Source organism: Haliotis asinina, chromosome 11 (assembly GCF_037392515.1).
Source record: "Haliotis asinina isolate JCU_RB_2024 chromosome 11, JCU_Hal_asi_v2, whole genome shotgun sequence".
Classification (NCBI taxonomy): Eukaryota; Metazoa; Mollusca; class Gastropoda; order Lepetellida; family Haliotidae; genus Haliotis; species Haliotis asinina.
The window spans coordinates 23542971-23566290 of NC_090290.1; the positions used below are offsets into that span (position 1 = coordinate 23542971).

Below are 23320 nucleotides of genomic sequence, written 5' to 3' on the forward strand. Positions count from 1 at the left end.
AGTTCTTTTCTACCTTCCAAACACATTCAGTTTTTGTAAGGATTGTAGGTTTCTATAAGCTCACACTGCAAAAATCACATGAACAATATTCCAACACTACATATTTAAAACAAACAATGCCAGGCTTTTGATAATCTTTAGACAAATATCATGCAAATATTCTAAGAACAAAATGTGCACTTAACTAAAACGCACGTGTGACATGGATGTAAATGCGCGAATACAATTTACGGTTTCAATGTTATAAGAAAGCTGTGCAAATGGTAGTATTTTGTGAATCTAATGTAATGATCATATGGGTGTATGAATATCTAAAATTCTGTGATATAAAAAAAGTGAAAAAAATTGCCGATATTTAAGACTTGCTGCGGAAAATGCCAACTTCGTTACACTTTAATATCTATGCTTAGCTTGTGTAAAACTTATGTCATTGCTATATCAAAGTTTTAATCTATTTTCAATTATGCACAAAAAAATCCAGTTTACCGTGTAATTCTTTAAAAAGATGGCAGTTTTGCATGTACTCCTATAACGTTCTTAATGTAAACAGTGGCCGTCCATCTTGGATTTCAAACTAGATTTCACTGAATCAGTTTGTTTTGACAGTGTTCAATTTATATCACAGGATTATTCATACCACAATAGGTTATAACATCCACTAAGCTCACTGAATCATTTATTTTTTTTATGGAAGCTAGCGGTATACCAACTATAAGTAAACAGCAGCTGTTTTAGACTTTTCTAGGCAAAAGCTGATTTTATGTTATTCTGTCGAGCTCTAGTCTTCTTTTCTGGCCTCCCACAATCAGTAAAGTGGAAGAGATGACCTCTGGTTTTTCTTGAGTAAGATGCATACAGTACATCGGCTGTGGTGACGGAACAAAACGAGATCATCGCCAGGAAACCGAAGAGGGGTGGGCGGGGCAAAGCGACCACCAGGGCAAATTTCAACATGTCCATCAGCATGTTGATTGACGACTGTACTCCGTTAACCACGCCCCTTTCGGATTCTGCCACCGTCTCAAGAAACAGCTGGGTAATTGTTAAGTCCGCCATCCACACCCCTGTGAACAAAATATTTCAATTTTATAACACTTACTTGGACAGATTCGTCGGGGCCGGTTATGCCAGGCCAGTTTTTTTGTGCTAGGGGCTAGACTCGTGTTAACAGGGGCTCGGCTGGAGCCACTTGGGTCCACTAAGGATTTTATGAATGTCTGGTGTGAGTAAACTCGAGGAAGCAGGGTCTTACCCCGCATTTAATAGTACATCAGCATATTGGTTATATGGGGAAAACCAAGTTTTAAAAGTATACCAGAGCAATGGGACCAAAACAACGACAAGAATTATGACCACACAAACAGCAACCCATGACTATAGGATTCTGGCACGACTAAGCGACGCAACTCTGCATATAACTTTGATCTTTAAAATTGTAGAAGTTGGGCTTTAAGCCACTTTGATTATGTTTGCAATATTCTAGCGATATTTTAAGGTGGGGAAATTTAGAGCGTGACCCTTTAACCTATAGGCCCATGCAGGTTAGGAAAACCAACATTACTTGCGCACCTTATCACAATTAATTAGACGGGACTTAATCCTAAATTGAGTTAAAACAAAACTCTCCCTTGCAACCAGATTTTTACCGAACAAATTCCCGAGACGCAGATAACAAATGAAAAATATTTTTTAGAACAAAAAGCAACCTAATAACGGCTTACCGAATCTGTTTCCAATGATACCAGTCATAAACACACAGATGGAGATGACTGACATTGGCGTCGCTTCCATTCCATCACAGGCATCCCCATGTCCATCACCGGTGACGTTGAACAACCCAACCCCTAGCGGAACGGAAGTGTTGACGTAGGTGCAGTTGTCGATCTTGGCAAGGTCATCCGGTGACCTTGACCAGTAGTAAGGATCAAAGGGACTTCCGGGCAGAACGATAGAAAGTACACACAATGTTAAGAAGATCCACTGAGCTCCTAAGGCAACGAGTCCTGTTCTAACGATGCCAATTCGACGTCTGATCACTGGGTAGGCCATGGTACCGAAGACACCATTAAGGGCTGCCCCGCCCATCAGCAGCCCCAGGGTGGATTCGGACACACCCTGTGTGTATATGTAACCTGTAGGGTATTCAAGTCAATTCGTTTATATCGTTTTGTAGGCCGTCGGTCCAAGTACAATGCATACAAAAAGAGTACAGTTTTTGTAGAATAGGAGAAACTAAGTAATTTACATGTCTAATGATGTAACATTTTTCTATAAGCAATTGCTTCTTTGATGTAAATAGACCAATTTACAAGGGTATATCTGCAGTTACTAGTCAGTATATTCTGATTATTAAACTAATTTCAACTGACCGTTTACAGGAAAATACTATCTCTAACATTGTCAGCATTACATTCAAGCAAAACACTTTCATTCCCATCGTCATTCTACAACACATGTCTACATTTACACCTCTTATATTACACAGTAATGGGAGGAAATTTAATCTAAGAAGGCAAATGGTTGTTCCAGGTGCTTAGCCACCAGTATGAAAAGCCCGAGCTTACACGCGATTGTTGGATGGGCAACCCCTCACCGGTATTTACATATTAAGCAGTGCAATCTATCGAGCGTAACCGAAAAGAGGCGTAATATTCAATATTCAAAAGTGGCTTAATTCGGGGCATGGGCGGATCCTAGAATTTTTAATCTTTGAATCTTTATCTGTCGCGGCGGGATGAAACCTCAGAAACGAAAGAGCTACTATCTCGTCGTGCAGGGGATACATATGCCTGATGAAAAATGAAGTTGAATGCTGACGTGAAACAGTTGATGACTATAGTGTACGATAGGTCAGTACTCTGTGAACGCCCTGATATCGTCCACTTGAAAGACAATTTTCTCAGGGTAGTAAAGAAGAAGTGCGAGGAAGGGTTCGAACCAGTGTCCTGGGACGAGACCTGGGTCAGTGCCTCGCACATGGTTGCTCCAGCAAAGGCTTTCTCCTGGCTGCGGCTTGGTATTTAGGGCAAAGTCCACAGATAACAGAGACTACCATTGGAGATGAATGGTGCGCTTTTCTTCGACTGGGTTAAAAACAAGTTGGTACTAGCTGTACTAGAGAAGTCTTTTATGGTAATGGACAGAAACCCATACCGCAGAGTGCAGGACTCCGACAGTAAAACTCCGGCATCGAACAGTCGAAAAGGTGATATGATATCGTGGCTCGACAAATTTCAGATCGCACGGCTTTCAAAGGCAATATGACACTACGACAGACGAGGAACCGACAGGTCTCACGGAATAGAGTTTGAGATATCCCCCTCTATGACTGGCTGTTCCATTTCACCCCGCCGCGACAGACAACAACTTTTGCGTTTTTCAATGATGACAGTTTCTTCAACAACATTTTTGGTGGAGTCCGGACAATGTTCAAGTATACGAAATCTGTTGGGTATAAATGATAAACATGTGTACTATTTATATGGCAGTTTTGTACAGTGATAACATTTGCAATTCGTCCGTCCGTTTCTGACTCAAACGGACTGTACTGTACATTCCTGAAGAAAACAATGGGTGCCCGAAAGACTAGTCAATCTTTCGGATTCTTTCGGCATTCGGCCCGTTTAAACCCAATACTGTCTTGGTCTGCGCTGGCAGGCATCCATGTTGGAACAGTGAACCTTTCCATTTTAGGTCATAACATTGCAAGGTTATGACATCCTGTTAACCACAGTGAACTTCTAAATGTCATAGGAATAGCCAGGGGATCCTTTGGGAGAAACATCAGTTACCGGGGGCCGACTTCAGAGAACCAGTGAAGATTCGGGTAAGACTTGCTCTTCAGCAACCCATGCTTGTCGGAAGACGCGACTAAGGGGATCAGATGGTCAGACTCGCTGACTTGGTTGACACATGTCATTGTATCCCACTTGCATAGACCTATGCTCATGCTTTTGATCTCTGGATTGTCTGATACAGATCCGGCTAGTTGCAGACCGCCGCCATATGGCCTGGAATGTTGCAAAGTGCATCATTTAAACAACAAGCAAACTTCAGAGAAGACAGAAAACTATACCTACCTACTGTGACCCCGTCAAAGCCTAGAACAGTCAGGTAGAGGAACCCCAGTGCCAAGCCCGCCCTGAAGACGTCATATCTCTTGTAGGTTCGCATCCCCCTGTACATCACTAAGAAGCTATAGAAGAAGCGGCTCAAGCAGGTTGAGTCTTCATCAGTGACGTCAATCTCCGCTTCAGCAAGTGGTGGCATTGTTGGGTCATCCAACGCCTTTGCGTTGTCTGTCACCAGAGGTTCGTTACAGTTCAATTTAGGGTATGCTGTGACGTCGGACAACCTTATATGACTGTCTTCATGGATAGTTGTGGAACCGAGGCCTGACGATTGAAATTCTTGATTACATATAACTATTAACACACACACACACACACACACACACACACACACACACACACACACACACACACACACACACACACACACACACACACACACACACACACACACACACACACACACACACACACACACACACACACACACACACACACACACACACACACACACACACACACACACACACACACACACACACACACACACACACACACACACACACACACACACACACACACACACACACATCGGTGCAGTCCGGAATAACGAAGGACATTGCCTATGAGTTAAATATTCATTATTAGCAAAACATTTTAATTTTGAAACGCAAACAGAATAATACATTTCTCCGAGCAAGAGCGATGTCTGTGCTCGTTAAAGGGAAACGTATTTTGGGACCATCGTTCAGTTAAACTGTATCATCTACCTTTTCCTTTCCAGAGTTTCTTATCTTTCCTGAGAGACGGCACGGTCTGGTACACCTTCCACATGAGATAATAGCCGAAGAAGACCGAGACCGCGTTCCACACCCCGATGAACACACCCGAGACCTTCAGCCCGAACTGAGTCATAATCTGACCCGTGACGATCGGAGCCACGACCATAGTTCCCAGATCGATCCTTCGCAATGTTGCAGTCATACCTGAGATACACCAACATCAATTATCGGACGTTGTCGAGTATTGCACATTTGTTCGGTTACGAGTTTGAACGGAATGATTACCTTGTTGCAGTATGGTTTTAATTGTTTTATATCCGTTCATATTTTATAAAGAAAAATATGCGGCTTTGCACATGTCACAGAAAATATCTACTTGCCATAAAGACTAACAATTACTCTCTGAAAGGACTGTATTTTACAGAAATTATGGTCCCTAAATATGATGAAAAGGAGCAAAGGGACTTTCTTTGTTTACTGAAACTGTGGTTATCCAGTTTTACCACACATTCTAGACCTGCATGAACTTCCGTGGATACATTTGTTTCACGGTCTCTATGACAGACCAGTATGCATACGTATCACCCCTTTCCGGAAGTGACGACAGCCATATTCTTCTCTGGGCATATATGCGAAAGGAAACCAAACGTTTCATAATCAAGTTTGGAGGGGCAAAGTCGGAAATGATATCATTCCTAGGTCGATCCTAGGTCCTAGTTTCATATGAATAGGAATCGTTTACTTAGACAATGGGCTCATGATATGTGCCATAATCAAACAAAGATGTGATTATCTAGAACTGGTAATCCACAGGTCCTTTTGGACCAATACTGTAAGTACTTACTGGCCAGCATATCGCTGTCTCCACCACAGATCTCCACGACCCAGTCTCTTTCTATGGTAATCACTCGTGCAACCTGGGCCAGATTACCCAGGACCGCGAAGAGGATAATAACCCCATAACAGAGATTGCGCTTCCAACCCTCCATAGGTTCGTCAGTTGTGTCTCTGTACCACAGATAGCCACAGACAGTCGCCACAGACAGGACAATGAACGTTTTCTGAAGAATCAGCGCTGTCTGGACAGCTGGGGAATATATTAACCTTGATCATAATACCAATCACTCGATCGTTTTTTATTCAAACTGACGAACGCTGTCATGTGGCTGAGCCACGAACAAGAAACGATGGCGTCAAAATTGTCGGGTTATATAGTATAACCCTTTGTTTGATGTCGAGACTGAATTTATCGCTGTATTGCAATGTGTGATATCGAGTTACAAATGAGTATAACGTATTATCTTATCGGAATGTTAGATGTCGAGTTACGACTAAGTATAATGTATTTTAATATCGCCGTGTGTGATGTCGAGTTACGTTAGCATATTGCATCACTACATTGTACTGCGGGTATGATGTCGACTTAAGACACAGTATTGTTAACTTTGTATCCCGATGTATAGTAACGACAGAGTATAGAACAGGATGTATCGCAATGAGTGATGTCGAGTTATTAGCATCGCTGTGACCCTTAATTAGTTAACTTTGGAGTTCACCTCGAAGTCTCCCTGTCCTGTCGACCCAATCTCCTATCAGCGCCCCTAACAGTAGCACCGCGATGCCCACGCTCAGGCCGTAGATAGCCGTCAGCTGAAGGGACTCGGGCAGGATCTCCACCAGGAGCAGACCAGACCCAAATATCCACATGTGATCTCCCTGAAAGTAACAACAAAGCGAGTGAATGAGTATGACTTTACGCCGTTTTAGCAATATTCCAGTAATATCACGGCAGGAGACACCAGAAATTTAGCGTCTCACACTGTGCACATGTCTGGAATAGAACCCGTGCCTTCAGCGAGCGCTTTGACCACTGGACTACCCCACAGCCACGGTAACAACAAAGAACACTGGTAATGTGTGGACATTAACATTTTTTTTTTTTTACTTTTTTTTTTTTTAAAAAAAATGAATGTTCTTGTGTGAAACCCTTTCGGCGTCCTGTCCTGAAACCAGAAACGGTAATAGTTTCAGCAATATTCTAAAATTGGTGGAAACAGAAATGGTCTGCGCACATTGTGGCCATGTCGGAATAGAGCCAATTCCATCAGTGCTTATCAACCGATCGCATTAGCCACAGGGTTATCCTAATACGACCGATATCCTTCATCCCCATCAATAACTGACTCTGTGTTTCACTGTAATAATTTCATTGGTGGGTTGAACGCCTATTGAACACTGTTTTATAACAATCACCCCCATTCCACAGAGATTTCTGGCTCATCGGTTACTCATCGGAAGCAAAGTGTTTTCCTTCCGGTAACCCACAGAAGAGTATTGTATCACAGTCAGATGAATCCGATTTGTATGTGTGGATCAGGCCAGTGTTCGACGTGTCGTGGGTGTTCCGGCGTGGCGAAAACGTAACTAAGCTTAGAGTTAAGTTCGCCATCGGACCCTATTTCCCGTTGTGAATCAAGTCAGTGTCGGACAAATGTCCGGTCAGATTGGACGTGCCTAGCCGACGTGTGAAGGCTATGTGACAAGTGTCCGATGATTACCAGTCATCCGACGCTCATCTGATTGAAATCTGCCAACTGCCCGACGCGTCTGATAGCTGTCCATCACCAATTCAATTCTCAAAGGAGGGTTACATGACATATACCACCATCCGATTCCTATCCGTGGTGACGTCTTAGGATAATCGCCCATTTTAACCTTATATTTTAAGATTAATCTGTTTAATCTTATATTTATACATTTTATGCACGTATTGTCCAGTGTGTCTCATTGGCCATCTAGCCTGCTGCTTGTATTTGTATTTGTAATAAACTATTTTCTTTGCCTGTCCTTAGGATGCAGGCTAACTTTTGCAACCAGGTTCAAGAGCTGTCCTGGCATTGGTATCACTCTTTATGAGCCTTGGTATGAGGCTTTGGAGCAGTTCATTAAAAAATCCTCAAAGAAAATGAAGAATGCCGTTGGTCATCCATTCGCAGTTCATTCATGAGTCTGATGTAGTGCCTATATGTCATCCTTCTATCGACTTGCAGCCATGGTCGACCCCAATAACGACTCGGTCTTCCATGCCTTCTTCTCAGGAAGTCTCAAGGGTCATTGCATCATGTTGCATGGTTTGCTACTGTGGTATAAAGACAAAGCCCAGGGATGCTGCTTTGCGAGGACTTTGATCCATGTCGAGTATGGTCAAAGTGCAGTCCACGTTTATACTCTACTGTGGATTTTGGGAACAAATCCGACCAGTATTGTGTCAGTGTACGATTACCCTACGAATAGTAACCGATTTGTCCGGTTGTCCGGAGGGTGTTGGAACTGCCAAATTAGTGCCAGGTCACCCTCGAATTACAATTCGACCCGCAGTAATATTAGTCGGACGCCGCCGATGAATATGGCGGAGAGACGTCGGACCACTACCAGTGTTTCATCGCATTAATCCGATCAATGTTGGATCTCTGTCGGATTCTACCGAAAAAGGGGAACCTCAAAAAACGATTTTGGGTGAATTTTCATCGGAACTCATCGGAACGCTGAAAATTTCGCAAAATTGGGATCAGATGGGCTTCATATGAGGTTCCGATGGTCAGTGGAATGGGGGTATGGTTGGTCATCTTGGAGAGAGGGTAAAATGTATGCAGATTTTAGAGCGATACCACCCTAGTGCTTTCCTGTCAAACCAAGAAACCTACTCATGGCAAATATGGCACTTGAACCTATGTCACAGGTCCCTGTTACGTCTAAGGGGCGTAACTCTGAACAGCGAATAACATCACCTTTGACGGCTGGTAACACGTTTATACCCTGACTGCAGACTCAAGGATTGAAATAAGCTCGTTTTAATCTTCTCGTTGTAAACGTATAGATGCCAAATATGTATAACTATATAGGCACTAAAGTCTCACCCATGAAGACAGGAAATGGCTGCTGTAGATATACATGTTTGTCTGACGCACGCACCATCTCGGCCACCCTGAAAGGAACATAAAGCGTAAATGCAAGAAATAAACCAGTCTCGATTGTCCGCGAAAACGTATTTGGCGTAACAGGTAAGAGACCCGGCAAGATCCGAAAATTAGTAATGGCCGGCATGCCACCAGGGTACCTCATTAGTGTGTTTATAGGCAGCGTGCAAAATAGCCAAAAATCCCGTCGGACCAGTAAATCTTGACAGGTCATTTTGTAAATATATCACAATCTCCACTTTTATAAATTATGCAATATTATGTTCAAAAATGTTCATCAGATTAGAAGTTTAATGATGAAACCCGTGTTCGGGCTAGTGAATGATTTTCTTGGCTAGCCCGATAGACCAGCAAAATTTGGAACCTTTTTCGCACAGTGTTTGTCAGTAACTGAACTTATGTAACGGTCAGGGCGTGTTGTAATCATTTGTATTAAACTATTTTTGCGTGGATTACCTTGCATATTGGACTAAATTAATCCAGTATTATTTGACTGCAAACTGATGAAAAATAGAACTGAAGGTGTGAAGAAGAAAAAGAGCACGGGTACTTTGCTCTATCATTAGATAAAACAAGTCATAACCTCTTGCAGATATACTTCGCCCTGACATTAACGCCGAGGATACCATCTCAACTTGTATGAGTACTCTGTCCTATCATTAGCTACAACATACCATCTCCTCTTGCAGAAATAGTCCTGACATCAATAGACAATATACCGTCTCCTCTGGGAGAAATACTTATTCCTGACATTAATACACAACATACCATCTCAACTTCACAACTACGTCGAATACACTATGATATATCAGTCATATTGTACACATAACATACACTAAAGCTGGCAGGAACGAGTTGTACATATCTGAAGGTTATACACTTTTTGCAATATCCTAAAACACAAAAGACAGCATCATTTATCTTGACCCCCCAATTTAGATGACACTTCATGATATAACTGAAACAGCACATGACGGGTATATCAAACTGACTCACTCACTATAAAAGTTGACCTGTGACGTCATGAAAACAATGAAATTCTGATGGAACTTACAACATTTGTTTGCGTCGGCCATGCTTGCCAACAGCTGTAAGAGACTGCCAAAGATTGCCCAATACTACCCACGGTTGCCACAAACGACGATATGCGATTGAATCAGGTGGCCTTGTCAAGTGACATAGTCGACGTGAAGGGTTCCGAGCAGAGTATATTTTCACTGTGTTAACTACCTTACAACTGTCTCTCTCGGGAGCAAACCCAGCCCAAATCAGTGGCTCTTTTAATGTATTCATATCATATATTTATTACTGCCGAATCTGAATTAAGAATTTCCCCCGATACCAGCATTCAATATCTCTCCAACAAACATATCAAACTATGTACAACACGGCAATTTTAACACAATTTATCAGTAATTATGATTTTATTTTCTAACAATCACAGTGCTGCATAAGTTTTATGCATGATATTCATAGAAAACACATGGTGTTATGATTGATATGTAATGTGTTATGGTATTCGTACACAAATATCGATTGTTTGCGATATGAGGCCAGACCCTTCCAGCATAAAGAGGTTGGTGATATTTTAAACATATATTTCTGTTTATGTTTAGATGTGAACACCTCGTCTCGCGGAGGTCTTCCCTTCCATCCATCCAGCCAAATTGTATGGGATTAATGAAGCGGTCAAACGTGAAAACCCTTTAAAACAACAGGTGTTGGGTCAAACTAGATACCCACGAGCAACAGACACGTGCTGGCTGGGGTACGTGGTCACAATACAATTGATTGTAGCCCAACAATTTTTCCTCAAGCATCTCCATTGAATAGACGTCGGTGTTTGTGTTGTATGCAATGCGACCCCATGGTTAAGTGCCAGTTACTTATTTACTTATGTACTTATCATATACATACTGGTTCCTTCTTGTTTATGTTCACTTTGTTAAAGAACCAAAGTAATTTTGATGACTGGATGTGAAATGGTATTCAAGATTGAGAGCAATCACACAAAACTGTTTAAGTGTTATGTTAACGACTGAGAACGCACAAGCTATCGCTTTTAGTCTTTCAATGCGCACATTCTCCCAAGCTTCAGTGGCTCCAGTATAATATCTATAAGCTCTCTTTGTAATGATTTGGAACACTGTAACATATACATATATGAAAAGAAACTGTTTTCCTTCACTATACTGAGAAAATAAATTAATAACCTGTAGTGCATAAGGTGCAATGGGGCACACCAGTTACAGCATTTCCTCGTCTAGCCGAAGACCTAATTCTATTCTCCGCATCAGTGCAATATCTGAGGCAATTTCTTGTTTCCCCGGTCACGATGTTGACATTTTCCTAAAATCAGTGTGAAACTCCCCCGTCCTTCTATCAATCTTTCCCTCTCCCTCTCTCCCCGCCTCTCTCCCCTCTCTCCTCCATCCCTCCCCACTCTCTCTATCTCTCTTTCAGGGTACAGACATGTCATTGGTTTTGATGATTTTTTTACAGCGGTGTATACAGATCAAAGTGTTTTCGTCTTAAATTTGTTTGCGTGACTGTCCATTACCGGCATAATAGATGATATTGGGTGAGTTTAGTTTTACACCGCTTTGAACAATATTCCAGCAATATTACAAGTGATACCAGATATAGGTTTCACACACTGTACACATTTGGGGAACAGAACCAGAATCTTTGGCGTGACGAGTGAACGCTTTAACCTGTACGCTACCACCATCCCGAAACCGTGCTCCAAGTCGGCTTATTACAGTGTGTTTGTCAGTGATCATTCTCCGTATGATGGACAATGAATATCAAATGAAGTGAATTGGCCATATAATTAGGCGCATCACATGTATAATTACCCCATTTGTCTAACAATACCACCATTACTTACTTGATATATTGTGACATCAATCATAATACTAATGAATATGTCTTCGTCACATGACCGTGCTTATTGTAAGAGGCGACTAACGGTATTGGGTTGTCAGGCTCGCTGACATGGTTGACAACATAGCTGGAATATTGATGAGTGTGGCGTTAAATTCAGCTCACTCACTCACTCTTCGTCACAATACAATTTCAATCTGAGTTGGTTGATACAGATATGACCCGTGAAGGCCCCGGGGTAGAATAGGCCTTCAGCAACCCATGCTTGTCGTAAGAGGCGACTAACGGGATCGGATGGTCAGGCTCGCTGACTTGGTTGACACATGTCATTGGTTCCCAGTTGGGCATATCGATGCTCATGTTGTTGATCACTGGATTGTCTGGTCCAGATTCGATTATTTACAGACCGCCACCATATAGCTGGAATATTTGCTGAGTGCGGCGTAAAACTAAACTCACCCATTCACTCACTCACTCATGATACAGATATGTTACAGCAGAACGTGGGTGGAACATGCTCACAGAATCATAATACACACAATACAGCATTTATTCCAGTGAGGACTCATTAAAACTTATTAAACGCATATGTAGAGCCGTAGAGTAACTGAACACCGTGCTAAGATGAGAAGTTCAAACGTAACATCATTTTGCATAGGTAAGCCGGTATACATGCTAATGTGTAGTCTTAGTAATTATTAGTAACATCATAACTTCGGTAAATAAAGCAGATCTACACAACTAACACAGAGTGGGGGTACATTTTCGTAAACTACAAAGAATTTGTTTGTTTGTTTGTTTGTTTGTTTGAAGACATCACGAGCATCCACCAACGCAATAGGGATACGATGGCAGAGGCAGTTAATCTCCAAAATTAAGAATTTTCTTTCTCTAACACTTGTATTCCTCTCGGCCTTGGGTGTGGTGGGGTAACCTAGTGGTTAAAACGTTCGAAGGCCCGGGTTCGATTCCCCACTTGAGTACAATGTTATCGTTATTACAACGTTATTCTGTGGACTCCCATTTACGATGTCACTACGTACGTTGTGGCCTGACGTTGTGGAACGTCAGTTTAACGTCGTCACGAGGTTAAAGTTATTGAATGTTAACGTATTTTACGCTGTCATAACATTGTATTTAACGGTAATAGTTTAATAGTTTTCTCAGTAGTGAACAGTACATAAGAAACAAATAAGAAATTCATTTCACGTCAATATGCATGTTGTTTTGATCGTATGTTTTCTGAGGCTGTAGCTGACTAGTGAAGAGAGACTCTCAAAGAGAAACGTTTTAAAGAAACCGCCAACGTTGTTATAACGTCTTTTACGTTGTGGAGACCAAAGCAGCGCTGTTGTTACGTTGTGACATAACGTTAAAATTGACGTAGTACTAACGTTGTGACAAATTTGTGTCATGACGTTACCAATCAACCGCCTTCCCACAAAACGCTGCGTGTTAGCGTTAATTACAATTGTTTACGTCATGAACGGGAATCCGTCTTAGATGACTTTAATTGGCTGAATAGTTAAGCTTTTCCAAACAATGTCATCGGATCGTTATTTCTGAATGTGTAAATCGTTTCGTTGAAGGAAATCAATCGAACAAACTGACTCCATCTGAAGATCTGGGTTCGTTTCCCTAGCATTCGCTCTCCGAATGCACAAAATTAATTCATTGTAAACGTGTAGAACAGCTTAAATTGACACACTGAGCAATTAATGTCAACAACAAACGTACAATAATGTTTTTGCCCATTTTCACAGGCCAAATTTATTGCTTGGACGTGTAAACAAATGGTTACCTTCATTTGTGTTCCTAGTTTCTGTTTATTCTTCATTAAAAGTGAGTGTGGTCTTTTCAATATCCCACAAATATCACTGCTGGGAACACCAGAAATGGACTTCTCACATTGTTCCCATAAGGGAAATCGTGTCTTCTCGTTAACCATCTGGCTGCACCACCGCTCAATTGTTCATTTACAACACTCTGTATCAAATATCTGCAGAGACTTTATTTGTATATACAGACGCACAATTTAAAATAAGTAAGCCTTTGGAACAATATCTCGTTGAACGTAAAACATACAGTTAGTATAAAAAAATCATGTATACACCACTGTCTCATTCGACATAACACATTGTCCAAGAACTGACTCAATCAACATATTTTGACATCAAGGAGACACAGACCTTAGCCTTTCGTCCTTCGCCTTATCTCTACGAAACAGGTTATGGAATGGGAACAGGTGCCCCCTTGCCTGTCTCGAGTATGTCATGTACATGACGTCACCGATCAACACGCACATGAAGGATATTATCACAAGGTAACCAAACACTTCAGTCTGCGGGAAGCTCACGACCAGGGCAAACTTCAGCATGTCTGCGAGTCTGTTGAGTGAGTTCTGAACACCGTTCACAATACCCCTTTCATTCTCGGCCACGTGTTCAAGAAACAGCTGTGTGATCGTCAAATCAGCGATCCATAAACCTGAAATATTTAACAGCATTTACAACACGGGTTCATTAAGTTTCAGGATAGTAAAATAACTAAATGGAATGCACGAACATTCAAATAGGTAAAGAGACACGACATTTATGATTAAGGATACATTCGGATTGAATGACGTTGTTGCATATGACTATCAGTTAATATTATTCAAATGATAGTCGATGCTTCTCTTTGCGAAAATCGGACAAACCTTCTGCAGAATGACACGTATGTTTTTATAACGTTGTTTAGCGTACTTGTTTTAAACCTAATATCAGTGTGCATGTTAAGTTCTTTCATATCCTCACAAAGACGTTTTACAGGATGGTGGTAAACATGAATGGACTACGTTCATCTTACGTACTCAGCTAATGGATTTATCAAACACAATTGTAAATATCCCTTTGTGTTTACATTCTTCTTTATAGTGGCGCGTTTAAGGCCATGATTTTGTCAAGTTTGTGCACTTAGGGATAAAAGCACCAAACGTGGCGCGTAACATCGAGCAATTGATTCCAAACATTTTTGCATATGGATTCGTCTCAGCAGTGTCTGCTAGTGGTAGAAAATCCGAGATGGCTTAAATATCTAATCATGTCATTCTACGCTCAACATATCATAATTGTATTGTCGTAGACAGTATTTTCTATGCAATTCACATCTTATACGTTGCGCCATCTGGTGTTGACAAAATTCCAAGATGTACGCCAAAGTAAAAGGAATTTTTCGGGTTTTTTTCAGTTATATTTGTTAAGTTCAATTCAATTTGTGACTAAACAATTTTATGTTATGTTTTATTGAACGGTTTAACTTTTAATACCAAAACTGTTTTCCGTTCACATAAAAACATTATCGTTTTGGTCTATTTATAAAAGAACACGATACATACATCATTCATCAATGTAATAATGTTCAATAATGTTTTCATCTATGCAATTAACAAATATATATGCTTTCAATATATACGCATATGTTAGCTGACAAAGTCGGAAAGCCATACACTCGCACCAAAATATGAATTGTCTTACCAAATCTTGCCGTAACAATTCCCGCCATTAGTAACGTGACAGAAACGACGTCTGTAGTTATCGGTGGATCTTCTCCACCCGATGTAACCCTTGGGCTCACAGTGGATACGTAACCATTTACGTTACTGGTGACGGTAAACGTAGAGTTAATCTCTGTGACGTTAGGTAACACTGGACGTTCCAAGAAGTACCAGGGTTCAAATGGACTTCCGGGTGTCCATACTGATACCACACACAGCATCAAGCAGGCGATCTGGGAACTCATAGCAAACAGTCCCGTCCTCTCAAGTCCGATACGACGTCGCATAACGGGGTAGATAAGAGTCCCAATGATGCCTACCACAGCCCCTGTTGCCGTTGCGAGACCAAGAGCACCCTCCGATACCCCTTGGGTATACGCGTAACCTACAAAATGGGGTATGAGGGACCAATGAGATTTCCTGAGAAATGTGTCTCTTCATACACATTAAATGATCACCTAGAGAAATACTATTTATTTTTCTATAGTAAAAGTACGTGTTTAGACATGAAGAACATTTTACAATCCCTGATTCCCAGCGGGTTCTCTGAATGAGAAATCAACGCGGAACCTCGTGCCCGTGGTGACTTTGTCATTTTAGAAAATAAGCTGCGATTGTACCAAGGCATCTGAGTCATTGAGTATTCAAGTGAGCAGAGGGAACTCACCATTTAATTGAAATACATTCGAGTGTGTTTGCGTTGCCTTGAGACAGTCTGAAGGTCTGGATGCTTTATTGTCTTGCCAGATGGAAGAACAAGAACACAAATGGAAAGCATTCAAGTGTTGTACCTTGGGGAGTTATGTAGATAATTATGTAGGTACGCGAAAACTACACAAATACGCATCGTATATGGTCGTTCACAAAAAGGCCGATATTTGATGTGCTGCTATTCAGAAACTTTACCATCGTATAGATCAAGGTTATGATTGATCTTCAACAACCCATGATGTCGCACGAACCGGTTAACCAGATGCATTGTATCCCAGTAAAATCTATGCCTAGGATGATATACTGGATTGTCTTGACCAGACTATATTATTTACCGGTCAGCTAGAGGTCTGCTGATGAACATGACTCAGAGAGTTTAGTTCTACGCCACGTTTACCAATATTCCAGCAATATCACGGCAGGTGACACGGGACGCGGCTTCACACACTGTGCACATGTGGGGAATCGAACCCGGGTCTTCGGTGTGACGAACGAACCCTTTGACTACAAGACTAGCCCACTGCCCCTGATGAACATGACGCCAACTTACCGGTGGTGATGTTGTCGAACCCCAAAACTGTCAGATACAACATGGCCAACCCAAGGCCAGCGCTGGCAACGTCATACTGCATGAACGTCCTCCAACCAGTGTAGAGGGTGATGAAAGGACCAAACGCTCCCCGAAAACACAAGGGTGTCTCTTCGACCATTTTTTGTCCTTGTTTCTTAACTTGGCATTGAACAGCCGTGCCATTAGGTTCTTTCTCCAAGAGTTCCTTCCGAATAACTGTGCCATTTTGCATTGACTTCGATATATCTACTGATGGGCCAACCTCGGTGTCTTTCCCAGTAAAGTAACCCTTTTCTGCATCATGGTTCATACCTAAAACAAATAACTTAGATAGTTAGGATAATACGGATAGTTAGGGTTAGTCGTTGAAAAATTCTGGGATTCTCGACCGGGACCTTCTTCGGAAACATTTTCCATTCACCATTTCAAGTCTATGAACTTTTTCAAGGCATCGAATATGTCCCGTGAAAGAATATTTTAGGCGTTTCAGCCCTTACCAACAGTGATGATTTTTATGAGTATTTTCTGGAACTACTCATGTATTTATCAAGACACATTCACCGTAACCTTGGTACCATGTGACCTAATGTTTCCCACCTACAGCCTTGACCATGATAAGTAAGAGATACATATATCAGCGTCTTAAGTCTCCCAAACATAGCAGATATATATCCTATTAAAAGCGTAGGGGATCCTGGATTTGCAAGACTGATAAACTGCAAATGATGAAGCTAAGGAGGAAACAGGTTATGAAGAAAAATTAAAGGAAAGTATGACAATTTATTCCTTTCCTTTGGAAACGTTTCATCTGTATAGACATATATTCCTTTTTCCCATATGCATTGGCTAATAGTATGCTCGCAAAATGGAATATCCCCTAGTTATTTTTAATGATATATACCAAAGATGAAACAATTTCCCTTGCTCGTTTAAACAAGAAACACTCAACACAACGAACGGGCGTTGCTTTTGGAAAGGAAGCGAAAGTAAATGAATAGATATAAAGATGAACCTTTCTTTCCGAATTTGGCATTCTGTAGTGCCGGCACCGTGACGTACACCTTCCATAGCAGGAAGTACTCCAAGAACACAGTGCTAAGGTTCCAGACAGCCATGAAGATGGCTCCGTTCCTCAACTGGGTGAAGTACATTATCTCCCCTGTCACCACGGGGGCCAGTATCGTCGCTGCTAGGTCGATCCGTCTCAAGGTTGCTGTCATCTCTAGTTGAACATAAAGATACACCCGTGTTCTTATTGTCAATAGTATTTATATTATATGATATTAATATAGCGCATATATCCGGGCAACTAGTACATGCTCAAGGCGCTGGTAATTCCCCTCGATCACTGGATATCAATCTCAAATGTACACCATACTCAATCTCACCTCCCTGCGGACCATACTACTTTTGAAGGCACTAGGCGTACCGAGTTATTGCGGCTTTCTCATCAATACGAGGTACCCATTCACAGCTGGATGGGCTGGAACACATTGTCACAGTACTTAGTCCAAGTTTACTGCACGTTGCTGTACACGTTGCAACTGGGTGCTTGTACGTATTCGTGTGGCCACCATCTGGTCATCTACCAACGGATTCATGGGTTCTTTTAGGTGCACATGGTACTGTACTGTATGCTACGGGTTGTGACAACACTGAAAGAGTCGGCACACAAAGTCCAGTACAATGTCCAGTACAAGCTCCAAGGATCCAGACACCTCATGCTCGCTGGTTCACTAGCCTGGGGCCTTAGCCAGCTCGCCCGCCATGTCCTCTAGTACATACCAATACTAGATAACTACATCGTGAAGTTTACACACGTTTTTACATTTATTTACCAAGACTAAAATACTTAAATTTAGTTCTCTTTCCATCTGAATCTAACTTTTGTTATAATTCCTCTTCCGGGTTTTACATTCTCACGTGGTCTCATTCACAGTCTTTCATTTATACCCCACCCCCACCCCACCTTCAGTAAACCACTAGAAGGTATTTCAAATATGACATTACCATATCTTTTGATGCCCTTGTTATTTACGAGTATACCCAAGTAGCTGTTAAATTATTAAAATCTGTGTCATGAAATTTTTTTTGAAGATTGTGATAGGGAGTGAGTTTAGTTTTACGCCGCACTCAGCAATATTCCATCTATAAGGCATAGGTCTGTAAATAATCTTGACCAGTCAATCCAGTGATTATCAAATTGAGCATCGTACTGCGCATTTCGAATACGATGACATGTGTGAACCAAATTAGCGAACCTGACCACCTGATCCCGTTAGTCACCTCTTACAACAAGCATCTCTTGTATGACGGCACCAAGCTCAACAAGGGGTAATAAAACAGGGCTCTGCAAACCCTCCATATATTAACTGTGGTCAGCCTATCCTTAACAGAAGTTACACAATACAAGCGCAATGAGTTACATTTTGGCCAGAGACTCAAGGGATCAAAATGGCAGGTATTTACAGGATTCATCTCAAATTCATTACCCTGTTAATTGGGTCATTCTGACCTTTAAGCCCATCCTTGACTAGAGTTGAGTAGAATGAGTTAAATCTCACCTGCTAAACTATCCACGTCGTTACCACATATTTCCACAATCCAGTCCCTCTCGATTACAATCATCCGGGCAGTGCTGCTTAGGTCAGCGAGGATTGCGAAAAGAATGATTGTAACGAAAGATACTTGTTTGAGCCAACCATGCCATAATGTGGTGATCTGGTCACTGTAGGACAAGTGGACACACACTGCAATAGCACATAGGGCAACGAACAGGTTCTGGAGAACGAGAGACACCTGAGCAGCTGGAACGGTAGACACAAAAGCAAGATGATGAACCTCCATGAATGAGTAAGCATGGTTTTACTCCGCCTTTAGTAATATTCCATCAATACCACAACGGGGTACCAGAAATGGGTTTCAAATCATACCGATATGGGAAATTGAACCAAGGTCGTTGGCGCGACCAACGAACGCTTAAACCACTGGGCTACCCCTACCTTGATGAAGCTGATTCGACCATGGTCACTGCATTAACTTAGGACTTTGTCCGTAATTAGAGTCATAACAAACAGTCCAAAGTGATACCCTACTACAGTGGAAGCTATCTAAACCGGCACTCATTGGGACTGAAGAAGAATCCGGTTTTGACAAAGTAATGGATTGTAGAGCTGATGGTAAATGTCTAGCCATGAATGGGGGTGAGATTGTATGCCGGTGTTGACAACTTGCCGGATAGGACCGATGCCGGTTGTGGTAGCTTCCACTCTATACCTTTTCTAGGAAAGACACTAAAAAGCGGGTACAATATTTCACTTATTTCAGCTAGGTGCAAAGAAACTTGTATATATACCTTTGTGTTAAATAGTTTAGAAAATAATTGATCCATTTCGTTGTAGGTTTAATCTTCCTTTTGAGGCATCCATGAAAGTAGCGTGTTTAATATAATATATTATAAATGCCTTCGGCAAGACTGGCCAGAGGCTCTCGTCACATGGATTTAATCAGTCAACATGGCAGGTGTTATCGCTTTCATCACAAATCATTACTCTGTTAGCCGGGTCATTTCCACCTGAGTCACACTGACCTTTAAGCCTTGCTGTCTTGTCCACCCAATCTCCGATCAGGGCACCCAGTAGCAAGATGGACAAGCCAGTTGACAAGCCGTACGAAGCAGTGAGCTGTAGGGAGTTCGGGGACAACTCGATCAGGAACAAACCAGTACCGAACCACCACATCTGGTCGCCCTGGTTAGAAGACATGACACTAATGCTATGAGACCATTTTCATTTTACCAGTCTAAATATGCTTTCGATTCGGGAAACCCATTCGCCAATATGGCTTGGTTCTAAAACTTAAATGAATGTATTTACAAATATAGTGAACTGCGATCGTTACGAACTCAAAGGGACAACTAATTTTAGTTATACGCATTCGTTACAAGTATGCAGATGGAAAATATACAACGTGTGGTCAGGACCAACACTTCGTTACATCCGTCAGGTCGTTATAAGCGTAGTTTTCAGTTTGTGTTATTTGGTCACTATATTTATGAAATACATTAGGAGTGGTAACAGCTCGCTTATATGGCTCTCATATCCAGGAACATTGTCTTCTCACAGCGCTACGTACATTAGTATCCCCGGTCACAGGATCTTATCGTACTTCCCGATACTTGTTCAACTCCCTGGGGACCATACAGTCATGCTCCTATTAGGAGCAATGAACTTAACACTCACATTGCCAGCACATACTCACAGGCCCCCATTTTACTCCTGTGTTAAACGAAATAATGCAGATCTAGGTGTCTTATCCAAGGATGCAACGTATATATGTACCTGTATATGTGCCCACTTCGGGACCAGATATTTACAACTTACCCATGTTGACAGGAAGTGGCTGAAATATACCAGGAAACTGGTGCTGGTCAGAACACTTTTCACACGGCCTACAAGAAGAAACATACATGGGTGGCAACTATCGGATGCAGTGAATTCAAGATGTAGGAGGGTAATGGTGGTGATACATGAACTGAGTACATTAAGTTTTTATTAAACAAAGTCCGAGGTTTTGTGTTTTCAATACATACAGTAAACTTCGGTTATAACGAGCTCAAAGAGACCGCTAATTTTTTATAACCCTAGTTTGTTCCAGGCCTTTACATGAAAAAGTTACATCATGTAACTTGGACCGAAAGTGCATCTGGTTGCATCTGTCAGTGAGTTATATCTGTCTGTGTGTTACATCTGTCAGTTCGTTTGAACCGTGAGTTCGTTACATCTCTCAGCTGTTACATCTGCCAGTTCGTTACATCTGTCAGTTCGTTATAGGCGTGTTCGTTGTTAGAGTAGTTTACTGTAACGTTTCTTTTTCAATTACAATTAAGTGTTCCAATGCATATTAGGTGTATGATATTTGAGTTAAATATATTTTACATAGTTTAATGTCTTCCGTCTTTGTATTTCATAAAGCGTAATTTTGTAAACACTATAATTCGTCAAAAGTGATATTTAGAGTTTTGATAAACATCGAAAGACATCAGATTGTAATAAACCTGATTCATATCTTCTTATAACGTCTTACAACGATTATGCGTTATACTCGACTGCCACTTCCGACTTCGTTACAGTCGTAATACCTTGTACAAGTTTATCGTATGCGACTTTGTTGTGTCCGATCTGGTTCCATACAACCTCAAATGTATAACCGGGCAGTTTACTCTGGGATATTAACTTCTTGAGCCCCACGGCGAGTAACCACTAGAACACAACCTTCCACGCTGTTCTGTAATCCTTTATAACGTGCATTCAAAACCATTTTTTCAGAAACTCTTGGTGGTCGATTCATTTACTGTTCTCAGCACATTTCGTCAGTCAGAGCAAGACACGTGCTTCTGAAGTTAATAAAGACTTGGTAATCTGTCACACAAACGCCTTGTATTCTCTATATAATGCACGGACTTAAAGGCCCTTCAGTGCTTTTATGGAAATAATTCCAGCGTACAGTGTTTAAGGTAATGAGGACACAAAGCAAATCATAAATACATAATCCAAGAATATGTTACATTGACTCTTTGATATACGCTAACTATGAACGATGAATAAACACTTTGCCCACCTGTCACGAGTCCAGTCTCTTCTGACACCTTCCGCATATCTTTTTCATTCGCCATGATTTGGGCAAATGGTTGCCCTAGTTGCACAATGTCCAGAGTGAAAAACACTGACACCTGTCTCCATGAATGCTATATCATTTCATGACTAATCATACAACAATGCTAATTGTGATTTTCTGAACTGTGAAGTACGATATGTTGGAGTAGCTGTCGCCTATCACAGAAACCTAATACATCTAAACACGTCTATTTGCACTTCATTTGAACAATATAATAATTACGCATATTGGGAGGACTGTAAATGCATGTATGGAAAACAGTATCAATTATCGTATGTTTATGTTAAGTGATTGTTCACAAATAAATATCCATTCTGAATGATGAGTAACGCAACATATAAGGCGAGATACTGTATGGCGTCCCCATTCAACAGCTGACATATTCAGTCTTCAGTCTATTGTTCAAAAGCATACAACTAGAAGGCAGATTCTATTGTACTCTCACGGATTTCAAGAAAGCGTTCGACATGGTTAACCGAAATGAATATATTTATGTTTATCCTCTTTTAAGAAATGGTATCCATGAAAAAATGTTTCGTGGTCTTCAACACATATATGACATGAGACTGCTGTAGTTGTTGGCAAAGGGAGAAAACTAAATTTATCTGATTATTATGATTGTTGCACTGGTTTTAGACAAGGATGTTTTGTAGATGGGGGTGGTGAGGCATTCACGTTACACACATTTCTCCATAAACATAATCATCACCTCACATACACACGCCATGCCAACCATCCACGGCCATAAATTATTAACAGTCCCTTACAAACTACTATAACGCCCATCAATCTGAGGAGCACATCACTGCCAGCAAAGTGAATCCATAAAGCGTTTGTTGTTAAAACAATCTAAAATTCGGCAGTTAAACAACTCATGCCTTATTTACCTTCTTAAGTCTCAATCTACAAGGTCATGCCATGTCATGTTCATGTCCGTATTATTTTTTGTGAGTAATATCTCTTTTAAAAAATTTATTCAGAAACATATTCCAAAGTTTCAAATGCCAAAACATTTTACACTCAAGGAATACATGGCTGTATGAAAACCTGACATTAGGTAGGAAACCCGATACAGCAAGGGCCACACTTTGTATGGATGTTCCAGGAATAGA

General features: G+C 41.2%; 2 protein-coding genes across 2 annotated transcripts; both read right to left on the reverse strand.

Moving 5' to 3' along the window:
- Positions 1-122: 122 nt before the first annotated feature.
- LOC137255908 (ferroportin-like) lies at positions 123-10081 on the reverse strand. The gene is made up of 8 exons (XM_067793498.1): positions 9884-10081; positions 8770-8837; positions 6409-6568; positions 5697-5939; positions 4841-5056; positions 4080-4394; positions 1722-2132; positions 123-1064 (listed from the first exon to the last, which is right to left on the reverse strand). Exons 1-8 carry the CDS (start codon positions 9903-9905, stop codon positions 742-744), a joined length of 1758 nt encoding a protein of 585 aa, XP_067649599.1. The 5' UTR covers positions 9906-10081; the 3' UTR covers positions 123-741.
- Positions 10082-13709: 3628 nt separating this feature from the next.
- LOC137256088 (ferroportin-like) lies at positions 13710-22218 on the reverse strand. Its single transcript, XM_067793788.1, has 8 exons — positions 22152-22218; positions 20915-20982; positions 20122-20281; positions 19097-19339; positions 17545-17754; positions 16512-16844; positions 15231-15635; positions 13710-14202 (listed from the first exon to the last, which is right to left on the reverse strand). Exons 1-8 carry the CDS (start codon positions 22204-22206, stop codon positions 13889-13891), a joined length of 1788 nt encoding a protein of 595 aa, XP_067649889.1. The 5' UTR covers positions 22207-22218; the 3' UTR covers positions 13710-13888.
- Between the last annotated feature and the right edge of the window lie 1102 nt (positions 22219-23320).